Source organism: Pituophis catenifer, unplaced genomic scaffold (genome assembly GCF_029215685.1).
Source record: "Pituophis catenifer annectens isolate HBS135680 unplaced genomic scaffold, rPitCat1.0.hap2 SCAF_3, whole genome shotgun sequence".
NCBI lineage: Eukaryota > Metazoa > Chordata > Lepidosauria > Squamata > Colubridae > Pituophis > Pituophis catenifer.
The window spans coordinates 65,438,050-65,454,554 of NW_027256883.1; the positions used below are offsets into that span (position 1 = coordinate 65,438,050).

Sequence of the window (16,505 nt, forward strand, 5' to 3'; positions counted from 1 at the left end):
CTCAAAGTTGAGCTATATTTTTCTCATGGAGAGATAAAAAGGCACCCATTTTGCTGATCTTAGGTCCAACTTCTGCCGTACTGGATAGCCTGTGACCCTATGACAGACTGTGTTGCCCTGATGGAGATGGGATTGCAATTTGCTCTCAATTTGGGTAGTGTCTTTTTTTTTGGGGGGGGGGGGCTGTTTTCCATGTCATGTAGGCAGTGAGAAGGTTTTCAGACATCTGAACAGGCAGGTCTGTTTTTTAGTGAAATTTTATATAGGGTAGATCTGTTAAGATCTCTGCACCCGGAGGCTCCAACTGGCGCAGAGTGCGGCTGCACGGGTGGTTATAGGAGCAACATGGCGTTCCCATGTAACATCTCTCCTGCATGAGCTGCACTGGCTCCCGGTGGTCTTCTGTGTGTGCTTCAAGGTCTTGGTTACCACCTTTAGAGCGCTCCATGGCTTAGGACCTGGTTACTTACGGGACCGCCTGCTACCACCAGTAGCCTCCCACTGGCCAATACGCTCTCATAGAGAGGGGCTCCTCCAGGTGCCGGCGGCCAAACAATGTCGACTGGCGGCCCCCAGGGGGAGAGCCTTCTCTGTGGGGGCACCTACTATCTGGAATGAGCTCCCCCCGGAGATACGGAGGATCCCGGATCTACGCACCTTCCGCCGCGCTCTCAAGACCTTTTTATTCCATCAGGCTGGCCTGGCCTAACTGTTTCCCTTTTTTCTCTTTTTAAAACGTAAATTTTAATTCGTTTTTAATTTATTGGGGTGCTTTAAATCTGTTTTTGGCCAAATCGTTTAATTCGATTTTATTCAGTTTTAAATGTTGTATTTATGTTTTTTATCCTGTGGCTGTTCACCGCCCTAAGCCCTTCGGGAGTAGGGCGGTAGACAAATCAAATAAAACTAAAACTAAACTAAAACTAAAGCCAAGGGTCTCCAAACCTGGCAACTTTAAGACTTCTGGACTTCAACTCCCGGAATTCCTCAGCGAACTGTGCTGGCTGAGGAATTCTGGGAATTGAAATCCACAAGTCTTAAAGCTGCCAAGTTGTGTTGGGCAATGGAGGTGGTTGTGTTTGTGCTACATAAACTGGAAATGTTGCATATAAATCAAGGACAAGGACAGAAGCTGATGGAGAAAAGCAGGCACAGGGCCTGAAGGAAGGATCTCTGCAGGAAGGACAAATGGCCAGCTGAAGGACCATTAGGAAGGACACAACAGGAGCCAGCACGGGCTGGCTTTCTATGGGGCTCAAGGAAGACTTATTTTTCCCCTCTTGCCCTCTTCCTCTCTGTCAGAGTGCACACAGTGTGACTATTTTGAGACAACCCAGGAGCAAAATACAGTAAACAGAGTTTTGTCTTTCAAATAGTGGTTTATCTACAAGGAATATATACATACACATACTAGGCAAAGTCAGGCAATCAATCATCAACTATAGCATGGAAGCACACACGGAGAGAGAGACGCCCTCACAGGGCCTCACTTATATTACAGCCTCTTAAAGCATATCAGCCCCAAAACCTTGCTAACTCATTCCCTGCCTTATATCTTTATAGCACCTGGTCAGCTCTTAAAGTATTTCCCTTACACTCTCTAAGTCACACAAGACTAAGAGACCAAAGCTACTAATGCATCCTATGATCTTAACTGGGGCTTATTTTGGCGGTAGGGCTTATATTATGAATATTATGGCGGTAGGGCTTATATTATGAATCGGTGCAATGGTTAGAATGCAGTACTGCAGGCTACTTTTATTAACTGCTGGTGCAGTTCAGCAGTTCGATTTTCACCGGCTCAAGGTTGACTTAGCCTTCCAGTCTTCTGAAATCCATAAAATGAGGACCCAGATTGTTGGGGGCAATATGCTGACTTTGTAAATCGCTTAGAGAGAGTTGTAAAGCACTGTGAAGCAGTATTTAAATCTAAGTGCTATTTGCTATCCTGAAAAATCATGCTAGGGCTTATTTTCAGGTTAGGTCTTATTTTCAGGGAAACACAGTAATTAAGGGAAAACCTAAACCTGGCAATGCACCAATTTCAGAATGAAGAGCAAAATTTCCTTCTCTCAGTCAACCACATTCATTTGGTAAGCATTGAAACCCCCTTCTCCCCCCAGATACAATGCAAGAATGGCTTCATTTTTAATTTGGGGATGGGGCTTTGGCACACATTGAAAGGGTTAGGAAGTGTCCTATAGTCCATGGAACATGACTGGTGTTCTGTCAAATAGGCAATGAAATTTGTAGATATAACTATGGAGAAGGAAAAAAGGGCAATTCAGGCCTGCTGAGGTGATACAAAAAAATAAAGAAGACAAAGGTATTATTTATTGTTAATAATGAAAGAGCCATTTTTATTTTCCTGAGAGTAAATTCCATGGCATCTCATGGACTAGTCACCTGAGGTCTACCCAGCTCAGAAGTATTGTCAGAACCAGTTGCTACTTAATTTAGACAACAGTTCCAATTGATTTAACTCTTTTATTTACTTTTATTGAGTTCTCCGTAATTGACTATGATTCACCAACCAATACAAGAAGGCTCACAAATCCTGTTAAGCTGCAACCCAACAAACCACATTATAGTTTAATACATTGAGTGAATCTAACCATGCAGTTTAACATTCGTTTTACCAAAGTATCCATAAGAAATTCTGGCACATAAAAAGGCAACAGCCAAAAAAGTATTTTATTAAAAATTATTCTTAACAGTCTTTCCCAGCTTGGTGCCCTCCAGAAGCCTTCATCTACAAATCTCAGAATGCATTGGGGAGGGACTAGTTTAGAAGGAAAGATCTTGAACACTGGATGGGAGCAGGAGAAAACCACAGAAATAATCAGCTTTTGTTTAAACTAAACAGTCAGCATTTGCTTCAATCCTTGAAAGTTCTGTTTTATACTAACAAAGAGAGTTTTCTACTAGGAAAATAAAGGTCAATTCTAGTGCAGCATTTTACGTCACTAGACAAATTTTATCCACGAGTTTCATTCCAAGTATGAAATTCGTTTGTCATACAAGCAAGATTTAAGAAAACATAGATTACCCCCCCCCCAAAAAAATCATTTTCAATATGAGTGAGTATAAAATGAAGTCCATGTTACTGTAGGTGCAATCCTTCGCTTATTTATGTAAGAGAGAGTTCCACCATAAACAGTAGGCATGATGTCTAAGCAAATCTGCAATATAGCAGTGTGTAAAATGATTAACAACTTTTCTTAGGTACGGATTAAAGTATTAGTTTATGTTTATATGCAAATGTTAAGAATACAAACACTCTTAAGAAACATTCTGTTTGAGCAAGTTCTAATTAACATGGCTTGCAGCACAAGGTAACCTGCCGTATAGCATTCAGTTTGTTCTTCAACAGGTCAAGGTAAAGAGAGAAGAGAGAAAAGAATGCATTGAGGAGTGGCTATTAATAAGCTCAACCACCCAGTATATTTTTGTACTATTGTGTTGCAATCTGGTTTGCAAGAACAGGATTAAGAAAGAAGTCTAATCATGTAATTACCACGATCCCATAAATGTCTGTATTTAGAATGGCAAATAATTAAGCTATGTTTTGGACAAGTTCCTTATACAGCACTGCTGGATCGTTTGGCAATTACACAAGAATGCTTTGAAGTCTTAGGTAGAGAGGACAGCCCATCAAAATTGAAATATCCTTAAGTTATTATCAATACCATCTTGTCATGACTCTTCACACTCCATGACAACAAGCAATGCAGTAATGAACTCGCACGGATATGAACTTGTAACATGAGCCCAATGCCACAGATTAAGAGTAAACTCAAGCAGAAATATTCATGGTCTGCTGCTGGAGATCAGGAAATTGAACGATGACATTTAATCGTGCAAAGCACCAATGAAAAAGAGAAATTAACAGACACTTAATTCTAATCCTTGTAATAAAGCACCTGTTTCATTATCTGTAAATTCTTTTCAGTTACCAGTTGTAATTGAGTAAGTGCACATCCAGTGAGACCACATAATTTTCTTTCTAGAAAATGAGACTAGGACCCCACTGAATTCTCTCTGGAAAAAACAAGGGGGCAATCTGTACATTCTTCTTCACTTCTGGCAGAATAAGAACAAATCGAATCACCAGAGCATGGGGATAATTATTAGATTTTAATCCCACCTTTATTACTTTTTAAGTAACTCAAGGTGACAAACATATACAGTATAATATTCATGCCTTCTATTTTCCTGACAACAACCCTGTGATGTGGGTTGGGCTGAGAGGGAGAGACTGGCCCAGAGTTATCCAGCTGGCAAGAATTAATCTAGAATATTCCACTCAGTTACAAGTCAAGGTTGCCCAAGAAATCTTGTATAGCTGTTCTAAATTCACATATTGTGTAGTTTTTTTCAGCATCCAAAGGGAGAATAATTTTCTTGCTTCGGTATCTGCTAAACTAAGGCTGAAATCAGATCAACTGTAACATCCAAAAGTTCCCTGAAGATGGGCTCCAGCAGAAGTCTGAAAGCTTGAAAGACAAAACTTCTGGTCCCAATGACCGACCCAAATTGAATCCTGCAACATTAACCTGGGACATGTATATTTGCCTTAATTCATAATGGTAATACTGTTGCCACTGTCTTAGGTTGGATGGGGCTGTCAGGGAGGGTAGAGAGCTGGAGGAAAGCAGCAGGAAGGATGCAGAAAGGAGAATCAAATCTACAACTGACTACAAAATTATTGCTTCAGCTGAAACTAGTGAATATTTATCTTATTGCCTATTCTGGAGGTTGGGAGATTGTAAATTCCAAAGCTATCAATAAAATCTGCTGATGTTGAGTTGCACCATGCCTTTAAAACTGAGGCAAATCCACTGGAATACAGGCAAACTCTGAAGATTATGAATGAAGTTTATTTGTTCCAAGCTCCAAAAACATCTTACATAGATCCCAATACATTACATTTTGTTTCTGTTCTCTAATGTGCCCATCTGCTGTAAATGTTTCAGGCATATGCAGAACAAGACATGGCTTAAAATATTTGGTGTTCTCCTAAAGTTGCTATACCTTGACTCCCAGTATTTCATTTCCAAGGTGATCTGATCATTCCCCATGATGTAAAATTTTTACTCTTATGTAGGTCACCTTTCCTAGACTACTTGTGATTACTGAAGCCAAAACATACCTCAGAATGGTTCCTCTAATCTCAAAATGGTAATGGGATCTGGATTTTAAAAGCTAGGAAAGAAACATTTGTTTGCATACTAAAAAGACTTAGTGCAGCATTGCACATACAATATTTTCAAGGAAACAAACCCAAAAGAACAAAAAAAAAATACACAAATATCTTCAATGTTTAAGGCTCTAAAATCTAAGCAAGTAATCAGCACTTTAAAGTATTACAATGTTGCCGCTGGCATTTTCAACGTTTTATTGTAAACTGTGCCTGATGGTATCATTTGGGCAGCACTGCATTAAGAACGAACAAAAATCAAATTGAATTTCTAGGCAGTATTGAATATTTTATGTCAGTTTGAATGATGCTTACCCTGTATTGATGGAAATGATTTCTATCAGGGGGTTCTTTCTAATCTTTGGCAAATCCAGTCGCGCTCCCCCCAGCCGTTTCCCATTATCCTTTTTCTGTCCCAGCAATCTCACAGAATGACCTTCAAACAAAGGAAAATGCCATTATTATACAAACAATTCATTGGCTTTAGAAAATTCTAGTTCAGCCTACTGAATTTGTTAATAAAAGTAAAATTTAATAAAAACTTACAACACCTGAATACTTACTAGATAAAAAGTCAATAAATGAAACAGTCACTAAATGACAATTACCTGTACTTTTTTTTTTAATATATTAGGGCACGGGTGTCAAACTCAATTTCATTGAGGGCTGCATCAGGGTTGTGTTTGACCTTGGGGGCCCAGGGTGGGTGTGGCCAGGGTGGGCATGGCTGGCATGTCACTCGTATTGGGGGCGCCTGTGATGGCCCAAGCATTCTGCCAGCGAAAATGGGCTCCCGAGCTCCATTTTTGGCTGCCACGGCCTCCTGCAACCCTCTGCCAGTGAAAACAGAGCTCGGGGCAAGCTCTATTTTCACTGGCAGAGAGTTGCAAGAGGCCATGGCAGCCGAAAATGGAGCTTGGGGGCCCATTTTCACAGGCAGAAGCACTGCGGGCCGGTCCTTTGCTATTTCCAGGGTGGCCCCATGGGCCAGATCTAAGTACCCCACAGGCCAGATCCAGCCCCCAGGCCTTGAGTTTGACACCCCTGTATTAGGGGATTTCTTAACAATGTTTAAATTAACAATATCTTTAACTTTGACTTGATTATTTCTGTTCATTATTGGAAATCAGAATAAAGTTAGACATATGAATAAAGATCACATTTCAACATTATTAAAAACAAACAACTTTTCTAAGGTTATAGAAATAGTTTAAAACTTCTAGTTAAACCGAGAGTATTTTCAAAGGCAAAGGCACCCAGTGAACACATGAATGAAGTAATGTATCCAGTAAAGTTCTAAAATATGGTTGATATTATAACTGAGGACTATAGTAATTTGAATTAAGTAATAACTCAAATATTGTTTTTGGTTACATGGACTAATACGCCGTCCATGCATGGGTGCTTGTTTTAAAGTTTAAAATCTTGAATTAGAAGTAACAGTCTGGCTGTAATTAAAATCAAAAGGCTTCCTGATTAGCCTTTGTGGAACAGTTTAAAACATGGTAACCAAAGAAAAAAAATGTAAACATTTTGTTTTTCTTTTACCTACAATTATGTTAATAAAGCTTTAAAAAAATACAGCAAGTATTAATGCCAGTAGCATTTGGATAAGTTTTGGAATGAGCTAAAATCTTACTTCATACCTGGGTTCGTATATGACATCACCCAACCATTTGGGTTTAGACAATATAGCTTAGCACAATAGATGAACCCAACTTCATGGAGAGAGAAAACAATAAATGGAAGACTTCCACTCTTTGCTTGCATCACAAAGAGGAGGGGGAAAAGCCTGCCCCTGTGGACATGGTCATAGAAACCCAGCCATTGCGTAACAGAGAAACCAGATTTCAGACTAAAATATATGATGCATTTTTGGCAATAAAAAAATACCGTAGCAGTATTAGAAGCACCAGTCTCAAATAAGTGTGGATTGCACTTTATGTTCTTATAGTATCCAAAGACATTGTGTAGTGTTGCTTATAATACAGGTGCATGAAGGCTTTCTCAAGCTATTTGTAGACAACTTGGTCTACAAAATAATCACATTTGCCTTATAAGGGCAAATAAACTGGAATGACTGTAGCTCAGTAGTAGAAGCAGTGCCTTTCAGATTCTTCAAGTAGGACTGGCAAAGCCCTTCTCTGAAGTTCTAGAAATCTGATGTTGGTCAGCACTGCTGAATTGAACGAATCAATGGTCCAACTCTGTGGCTGTATGCTTAGATACAATATCCATGGATATTCCCTTGTTTCCCTCAAGGCTTTCAACTCATCTGATCTTTTCTTTTACAATTGGCCACACCATCAAAACAACACTCATACCATATTCTCAGAAAATGCCCCCCGAATTGGGAAACAACTGGCTTAGAGTGATGTCTCCCTCTCTTAATTCCTTAAACAAGTTTACATTTGTGAACTGAGCACAAGGAATCTACTATTTAACACTACCATGAGACGAATTTACTGAATGTTTCACTGATATATTGCTCAAGCAAAGTAGAACAATTAGCACACTAGCCTTTTCAGAGTAAAGCTAAAATTTACAGTTCAGACCCCATCTTTATTTAAAAAAGATAAAGAACTGTAAAATACAACAGTACAGTAAGAGAGATTAAACAGTACTGTATTTAGAAAAAAAATTAAAACAGTATTGTAAAGGTTTGTTATTTTCATATCACGATACAGTACACCAAGAAATCCATTATATAGAGTACTGGAATCTACAGACTGCATCTGTAGTATTCACTAATTATTCTTTCTTGCTACTGTATATCACATTAATGATGGTGTTATCATTAGCTAATTGAATAAGTAGCTATTTTCTAATGCTATTACTTACAAAAGATTCTTGGATTTAACAATATGCACCATGCTTGTTAATTAAAATAAATGTAAAGTCTTCGCACTGTTGGAAATATCTGAGTCATCACAAAGCTAAAAATACATAATGAAAATTAATGTTCAAAGAATACTAAAGAAATAAAGCATTCTTTTAAAAAAGTTTCTTATCACAAACAAGAAAACAAATCAACAATCAGAAACCCATACATTTAAATAAATTCAAATACATCAAGTACCACGAAGGATTGTGTCCAGATCACTTTGTAAATTGGCAAATGTTAACTACTGAATGGGTAAAGTACTGAAGCAATCTCTTTGAAACTATTAATTAATCCAACAAAGCTGGATTAATAATAGTATTCATTAAAATTCATAAATATGTAAAGTATATTCTCATTTTATTACTTTTCTGATGAAGCACAATTAGAAGAAAGAAAATATTTTATGATAAATATATGATTTCACACTATAGGCAAAATATTACATGCTTGTTTACAATGACATCCATTAAACCAACGCAGTCATTCCACATTTTAACATAATTAAAACAATGAAATGGAGTTTAACAGGCTTTTTATAATATTAGTTGATTTTTCTTTTTACAAATACTGAGGCTAATATTTGAAAAGGGTTCCTTTTGTAATGTTTCTATGCTGCACAATGATCTAAAGGGAAGTCATTTACTTACTTACTTACTTACTTACTTACTTATTTATTTACATTAAATTCATATGCTGCCCATCTCACCAATAAGGTGACTCTGGGCAGCTTACAAATGTAAAAAACTAAATATAAATATAATTAAAACTCTTTGGGATTTAACCCTTTTATTTTTTAGTTAATTAGAAAAAATTGAGACCTAACTGATACAATTAGCTTCATATGTTAACTAATATCTGATTAAGAGTGCAGAGCTTTTCTACAACCTTCACTTGAAAAAGAACTCTATTTTCAATATAGCCAAAATATAATTTTCACCAATATCAAGAGTCTCACATTCTCTTTCATTAAAAAAAGAGTCAATAAAAATTAAGATAAGATCTGGTTTTCAGTTGCTAATCGGTCAATAACTATATCAAATCAACATAGTTTTATAAAACCAATTTGTATATTATGAGCTATGAATGAAAGTAAAAATACTCGTATCACACAAGTAAAAAAAAAAGTTTGCTTTGAAAGAGAGGAAAGAAGGAGGAATATAGGAAACAGGTATAATTTGATTACTCAAATATATGCTCATGTGGAACCAAAAGCTAATAGATACATTACTTTTCTGTCTTGCCAGACAAAGCAAATAAATATAGAACCAATGAATTGTATGAAGGATGGTAGAAAACTCAAATGATTAAATTGTATTACAATTTATACTATTGTATAAGAAAAATGTCAATCTGCACATATAGATTGTCCTTAAATTAGAACTGTAATTGAGCCTGAAAGTTGTAAATTAAGGCATCACATGACGGGATCCAAGTTTTTGACATTTTTTGTAGCTATTATTAAACAAACACTGCAGTAGTTCAGTGAAATTGAGTTCATTTGCTTTAACTGAAAAATTAATTTCAAACTGCAGTTTAATACCATGGCTTAGTAAAAGTCAATAGCCATAGTTTCTTAATTCATTCATCAGAGAACTAAGAGCTTTACTACATGGGAAATACATTGTCATATCTCAGTTTATTATGGTGATATATAATTTTCTTTAAAAAATTATATTTATACTGTGGATAAATGCACGTGATAAGTATGTAACTTCAGTATCTGAATATTTACAAATTAAGTGGTGGAAATATCATGATGGATAGCAGACATCATAAAGTAATATGCTATTGATGAAAGATATTACCAGATTAAGAATTCAATTATTCATTAGCTGTTCTCCAATTACCCAAACCATATAGTTTGTATTGATATTTCCTAGCATGACACATGAACCCACACATGATTACACAAGTTTTGTGTAAACCACAACAATATGGGTTTTTCAACAAATTACATTTTAAACAACTCTGGCTTAATCTTACCTACAAATACACATTTGTTCTACTTTTCCAAGTTAAAATTTCCAAGTGAGTTCTAATAAAACTTTTTCAAGACTTTTAACACTTCTTTTTTAGAGTTTATTCTATTAGTTTAACTCTCATCAGGAAGCTTAATTTCCTGTGATTCATGTGCCTTTGTTTAGGTTGGAAATGGGAAAGGTGCTTCAGATCCGGCATGGGTATTTGGTATACCTGTCAACAACTCCTCAAACAAGCTGTGTCTTTTCCTGAATAGCTGCACGTTCCTTTCTTATAATGACTTGCAACACTGAAGAGTAATTAGCACTGTTAATTAGCACTGTGCTAATCTACATCCATGCTGTTACAAAAAAGTAATAGCACACACAGAATTAAAGTATCCTTTAGTTATATGACCAAAGAAGCACAAAAAGTAAGGATGTTGAATTTATAATATTTTTTTTATTCATCTGCACCTCTATAACTGTCTGGTTCGCTTCTGCAACCCAACAAGACAGATACAGACTTCAGAGGATAATTAGAACTGCAGAAAAAACAATTACTACCAACCTGCCTTCCATTGAGGACCTGTATATTGCACGAGTCAAAAAGAGAGCTGTAAAAATATTTACAGACTCCTTGCATCCTGGACATAAATTGTTTCAACTCCTACCCTCAAAACAATGCTATAGAGTACTGCACACCAGAACAACTAGATATAAGAACAGTTTTTTCCCGAACGCCATCACCCTGCTAAACAAATAATTCCCTCTGTCAAACTATTCACTAAGTCTGCATTACTATTAATCTTCTCATCGTTCCTATCACCCTCTCCTCTCACTTATGACTCTATGACTGTAACTTTGTTGCTTGTATCCTTATTATTTATTTATTTATTTATTTATTTATTTATTTATTTATTTATTTATTTATTTATTTATTTATTAAATTTCTATACCGCCCTTCTCCAAATAGGACTCAGGGCGGTGCACAGCCAAAGTAAAAACAGAGCATACAAAATTTAAAAACAGTATTAAAATAATTAAATATTTTGGCCGTAAATTAAAACAACCCAATTTAAAATCAATTTAAAATTTAACTCAAGCCATATATCAATATATGATTTATATTTTTTCCTAGTATGATTTGATTGCTTATTTGTACCCTGTGACTATCATTAAGTGTTGTACCTTATGATTCTTGATGAATGTATCTTTTCTTTTTATGTACACTGAGAGTATATGCACCAAAACAAATTCTTTGTGTGACCAATCACACTTGGCCAATAAAGAATTCTAATTCTAATTTACGCAGATTTTATTATCATATCTGAAGAAATATCAACAGCGATAGTAAAACATTTTCTGCTCTGGTTACATGGCACTAGGAAACTGCAGTCAGCCATTGTTTCCACTGCATGCAAAAAAATATCTGTATGTTTCTCACAAATTGATGACTTTTTCCCACCCTGAAAGGGCAGTGAATTTATGGGGAGGGAAAATGTCACATTTAATACGGTTCAAAGAGAATTCAGGAGAGCTCTTTTGTGCTTAGGCTGGTGTCTAGACCGACAGACATGTTGTCAATAAACATTCTCTACTTTAGCCTACACAATGTACACACAGATCATCTTGTGAGCTTTTAGTGGCCCACCAATAACAACAGATTGATTGGTATGGTAGCTAAACAGTTGGCAAATATTAGTTAATATTTAAACTAGGAAACAGATAGACCATATTAACCAGACAGGTTAATGTGATTGAGATTTAGAGGGGTGAGACGAAGTCTGAAAAAGTTCAAAACTGAAGTAATTTCCTTTTACTTGTTTACAGTAATCCTGTCCAGTGACCCATTTCACAAAATCTTCTGTGAAACTCAGGACCAGTGTAGGTTTTATTCAACCGGAAAGTCTAGTCTTCTCTTAATCCAATATGGATACACTTGACAAAATGCAGCTGTTTTGACGTTTTGCAGGAAACTTTATGATGTCAAGAAAAGTGTTCAAGTGGCTAATATTCACAGCATTAAAATAGCAAGAGCATAGGCACAATTTTTTTAAAGAATACTGTAAAAATCAGTTTAAGGTAGAATTATATTTCTAATGTCCACTCTGTTTCATAAATCCAGGAGATGGGCCATTCTAAATTCCATGCAATGCAAGCTGTAAAACTTGACTTTGTTTCATACGAGAAGGAATGAATATTAGAACAAGAATGCTATACTCCTCCTTCGTCTATCAAGCAAATTTTGAATTGGACAGAGAAGGGTTTCTGTAGACAAGCAACAGTTGCCCTGAGGAATAAATGTCTGGTGCATTTCTACACGTTTCCTCCCTCCTCCCAATTCAGCCTGCTACAATAATTGGTCAGCCAGATGTTAAGTAAGTCTACAATCCACTCACAAGTCATAATTCTAAATGATAAAACTTAACATATGTAACTTTAAAAAAACCATGCTATTTTTTGTAGATGGAGTCTACCATTATTATCTACATATTTCAAAAAAGTGCAAGGAAACGGAGAGGCTGCAAGTTATGTCATACCCGCCAGGGAACCCGATTAGTGATATGCCTAATAGTAATGGGAAGAGTGAAAAATGCCAAGAATACTTGGTTGCTACTATGTAGTTCTAACACACCGGGTTCCAAAATCATTGTTGCTGTGCGTCCCTCCATCCCAGCAGTCCACACAGCATAGCTAATAGTGAGAAACACTGAGAGGTACATTTTGGTACGCTCCAAAAAAGCAACATTTTCTGTACCAGTGTTTCATGGTAGATAAGCTCATAGAAGTAGTTCCTTCATGGGGAACACAGAACATCCAGAAATTTGACTTCAGATAATAAAAGCAGTTTATACAGATGCACACAAAAATTATTTAAGAGTGGATTTACACTCATCTCACACACACAGATACATACATATGTCCAATTTGCAGGTGGAGCTAGGTTTAAGGAGGTATCTTTAAGGTCAGTTATGAAGCTACCACTATGGCGTTCAGAATTCATTTGCTCTATTCCTCTTTCCCTTTGTATTTGCTATCTTTCATCTTTTTTCTTTTCCCACTCTTCTCTTTCCTCTTTGTTCTGCTTCAGAGCAACGATGGGCACCCAAAGTTATCTTTTAATAATAGAATAACAGAGTTGAAAGGCACCTTGGAGTTTTCTAGTCCAACCCCTTGCTCAAGCAGGAAACTCTTGTACCATTTCAGACAAATGGTTATCCAATAGAACTGACTTCGCTGCTTTTAAGCCATCCTTTCATTACATTATGTTCTGCTAACTTGGCTACACTTAAGGAATTTAAAATCCTACATCTCTGATTTACATTCTGTTTTTTTTAAGGCCATAGAAGATACTTTCCTGGAAGGAAAGCTTAGAGGGCTCTGTATAAATGTTGCAAATATCTATATTCTCCCAAATATACGGCCTTTTTGTGTGCATTCTGCACAAAGTCATTTTCACTAGACCCCTCTCCTATTTCATAAAGCCTTAAGGTAAACCTCAAAGTCACTTAGAGTCTCTCATAAGTACTTTCACCTTTTTCTCTCTTTCTGTATGTTTATCTTATATGGACTATATGTATACTGCCAAAACCCTAATTTAATATTTTTATCTAACATCTTCTGACCATCATCCCAAAGGTAAATTGCTACATCACAGTTTAATGACCTTGGCAAAGTTTGCTTAGGTTTTATTGGAAGTTAAGATTTTATAACAATTGGATCCAAATGACAAAAAAGATGCAATATCCAGAACTGAGGTCATTAAGAAGCTGGTTTCAGTGAGAGTATTAATAAAAGAGATCACTTGATGTTTAAGTTGGCCAAACCAGTTATTTTCAGTATAGGAGCATTTTAATGTTTTCTCTATTCAAGATATGTCTTGTGAATCTTCTCTACAAGCTATATGAATTTGTATTCTTTATAAGAATATAAAGGCAATCTATGTTTTATAAAATTCATACCACATTTTTCAGTATTCTAAAACCCCAGTATCCTTTGATGCAACACTTGACATCTGATACGATTAAATACTGCATAAATGAACATTAATTTGTCTGAAATACATCGTGATCTGTATAATATAAAAAGGAACACTGAAATTCAAATTTTTAAAAAAGTATTAAATATTAAAAAACCAATTACTGAATAAGCCAGCTAGGGTGATCTATATTAATTTGGGTCAGCTTTCTGTATATTTTTTGCAAGGTATGTGGCACTTGCTAAATATTTACATTTCAGTCAGTATTTGGAATGTGTATGGGGCATATTTCGACAGGAGATTCCTTAGGGATATACTGTATGTGATCAAAGCAACATCAGGAATGAGCACTGAGAAGAATGAATGCATGCATTATTTCAGCTGAATAACTTACCCTTAATAGTTTCCTCAACAACTTCCACTACACGATCTATCTGTTGAACCTGAAACGCAATAGATTAATAAATCAAGCTGTGAATATTCAAATGACCTTTGAAAGACCCTTTTTCAAATACATTCTTGAATGTATTTAATCCACATAAAAAGGAGCCCTTGCACTTTTTGCAATATGCTTTCTACTTACAGGTTTCTGCTTGCAAGACAGATTGAAAAAGGAATCAAATAAAAGTCAATGCCTATGTTTTACTGCACTCATATTGTGCTTTTAAAATATAAAAGCCATCTTACAACAAAGTTTAGCACCAATTTCATGCCAGCAAAAAGAATTACTCAATGCAGTAAGAACCAATTATAAAGGAAAGATCACTGCAGGCTTTTTTTTTTTTTTAAGAAAGACAGCTTACATAAATCTACAAAGTAGAGACTTTATATAATTATGAATGGTGGCCAATAAACTGTACTATTAGCAAGCACTGACAGCATCCCTGAACAAGAGAATAGTGGTAGAAAATCTGGAAGACATTCAAATTCTGCACTCCAGTCTTTCTACAAAGCCTGATAAGCAATTTTGCAGTTCAGTCACTTAAAATGTCTACGGAGAAAAAGCTGCATATATAAATTCAGAGTTTACAAGGACCAGCAACATTCACTAAAAATCTCAATGAAAGTATTTCCTCTTCAAGTCATGGAATTAAGTAGCATGTTATTTACATGCTACACCTGACCATAAATAATCCAGTGGAGAACATCCTTATACATATATACAACCAGTGTTCTTACATGAGATTGGTTAATATAAACTGAAATTAAAAAAAAAAAGAAGATCTAGGAATGTCAAAAAGCTTCAAATTGCTTTTTTAAACAAATGTAATGCTGTGGGTACAACTATTCCATTGTGTGAAATAGCCAAAATGCCTTTTACTGCCTGAAAATGTTACTAAGACCTGTACTGAACCACACACACACACACACACACACACACACACACACACACACACACACACAAAAAGGAGGCGGGGAGTTTCTCTGTTCAGTCGTGTTCCAACTTTAGTGGGTGGGCTCATCTGTTTCTTAGCTGAGGGACCCAGCATTGTCCAAAGACATTTCCATGATCAAGTGGCCAGCATGACTGCACACCAAGGCGCACGGAATGCTGTTAGCTTCCCATCAAAGTGCATTTGATGGGAAATGCATTTGCATTTGCATGCTTTCGATCTAGGGTAAGAATGGGAACTCACACCATCACATGGTATTTATGGGGTCTCAAACTGCCAAACTTCCAGTCGACAAGCTCAGCATCTTAACCGCTAGGAGGCTACCATGCCCCATAGATAAACATGTTGTATGGATTCACATGTTGTTGAATCCAATCTTTATCGGTGAATACTTTAAAAAAAAATGTTTAATGTGAAGCAGAAATCTTGGTCATAGCTGGAAGTAGCATGTGTTGTATTTAATCAGATTAGCAAATGATTTGGGAATTCCAGTTTCAGACAGCCAAAATATATAACCATGTTCTGTTAAAAGAGCCACAGTGGCTTGGTCTGCATATAAAATGAACTCAGAATACCGTGTTTCCCCAAAAATAAGACCGTCTTATATTTTTTTGAACCCTGAAATAAGCGCTTGGCCTTAGTGCCATGCGCTCAAAAGCCCGATTGGGCTTATCATCAGGGCATGTCTTATTTGGGGGGGGGGGGGGGAACAGGGTAAGTATACTGTACTTGCATTTTACACTAAAATTTTTAAAAAACGCATTATGACATAGCATTAGATGAAACATAATAATTTACTTTTTTGTGTAATGGCCTGTAATTCTAAGCCCTAAGGCTTACCTTTACTGTAGTTTCAGTGATACTTATTCTCCCTGCACTTGTTATCTATATCTTTTTATGAGCGCACTATTTTAATCATATATTAAATGATTTCAATGCACCCATTCCACGTTGTGCTTCAATCTGTCAGACAGTTTTCCTATGACATTCAGATCAGGAAACTGGTATCAGAACACCTTCCAAACTAGTGTGTAAAACCTTTACTTAATGTGGGATCTTATTGATTACCTGTTTATCTCAATGTCTG

At 36.2% G+C, this 16,505-nt stretch overlaps 1 protein-coding gene across 1 annotated transcript in view; it reads right to left on the bottom strand.

Moving 5' to 3' along the window:
• Positions 1 to 16,505, bottom strand: part of CDKAL1 (CDKAL1 threonylcarbamoyladenosine tRNA methylthiotransferase) — a 309,422-nt gene that overhangs the window by 202,279 nt on the left and 90,638 nt on the right. Inside the window, exons 7-8 of the mRNA XM_070942475.1 lie at positions 14,419 to 14,467; positions 5,516 to 5,636 (exon numbers count right to left, since the gene is read on the bottom strand). Of these exons, the coding sequence (XP_070798576.1) occupies positions 5,516 to 5,636; positions 14,419 to 14,467 (170 nt within the window). The remainder of the gene's footprint in view (positions 1 to 5,515; positions 5,637 to 14,418; positions 14,468 to 16,505) is intronic.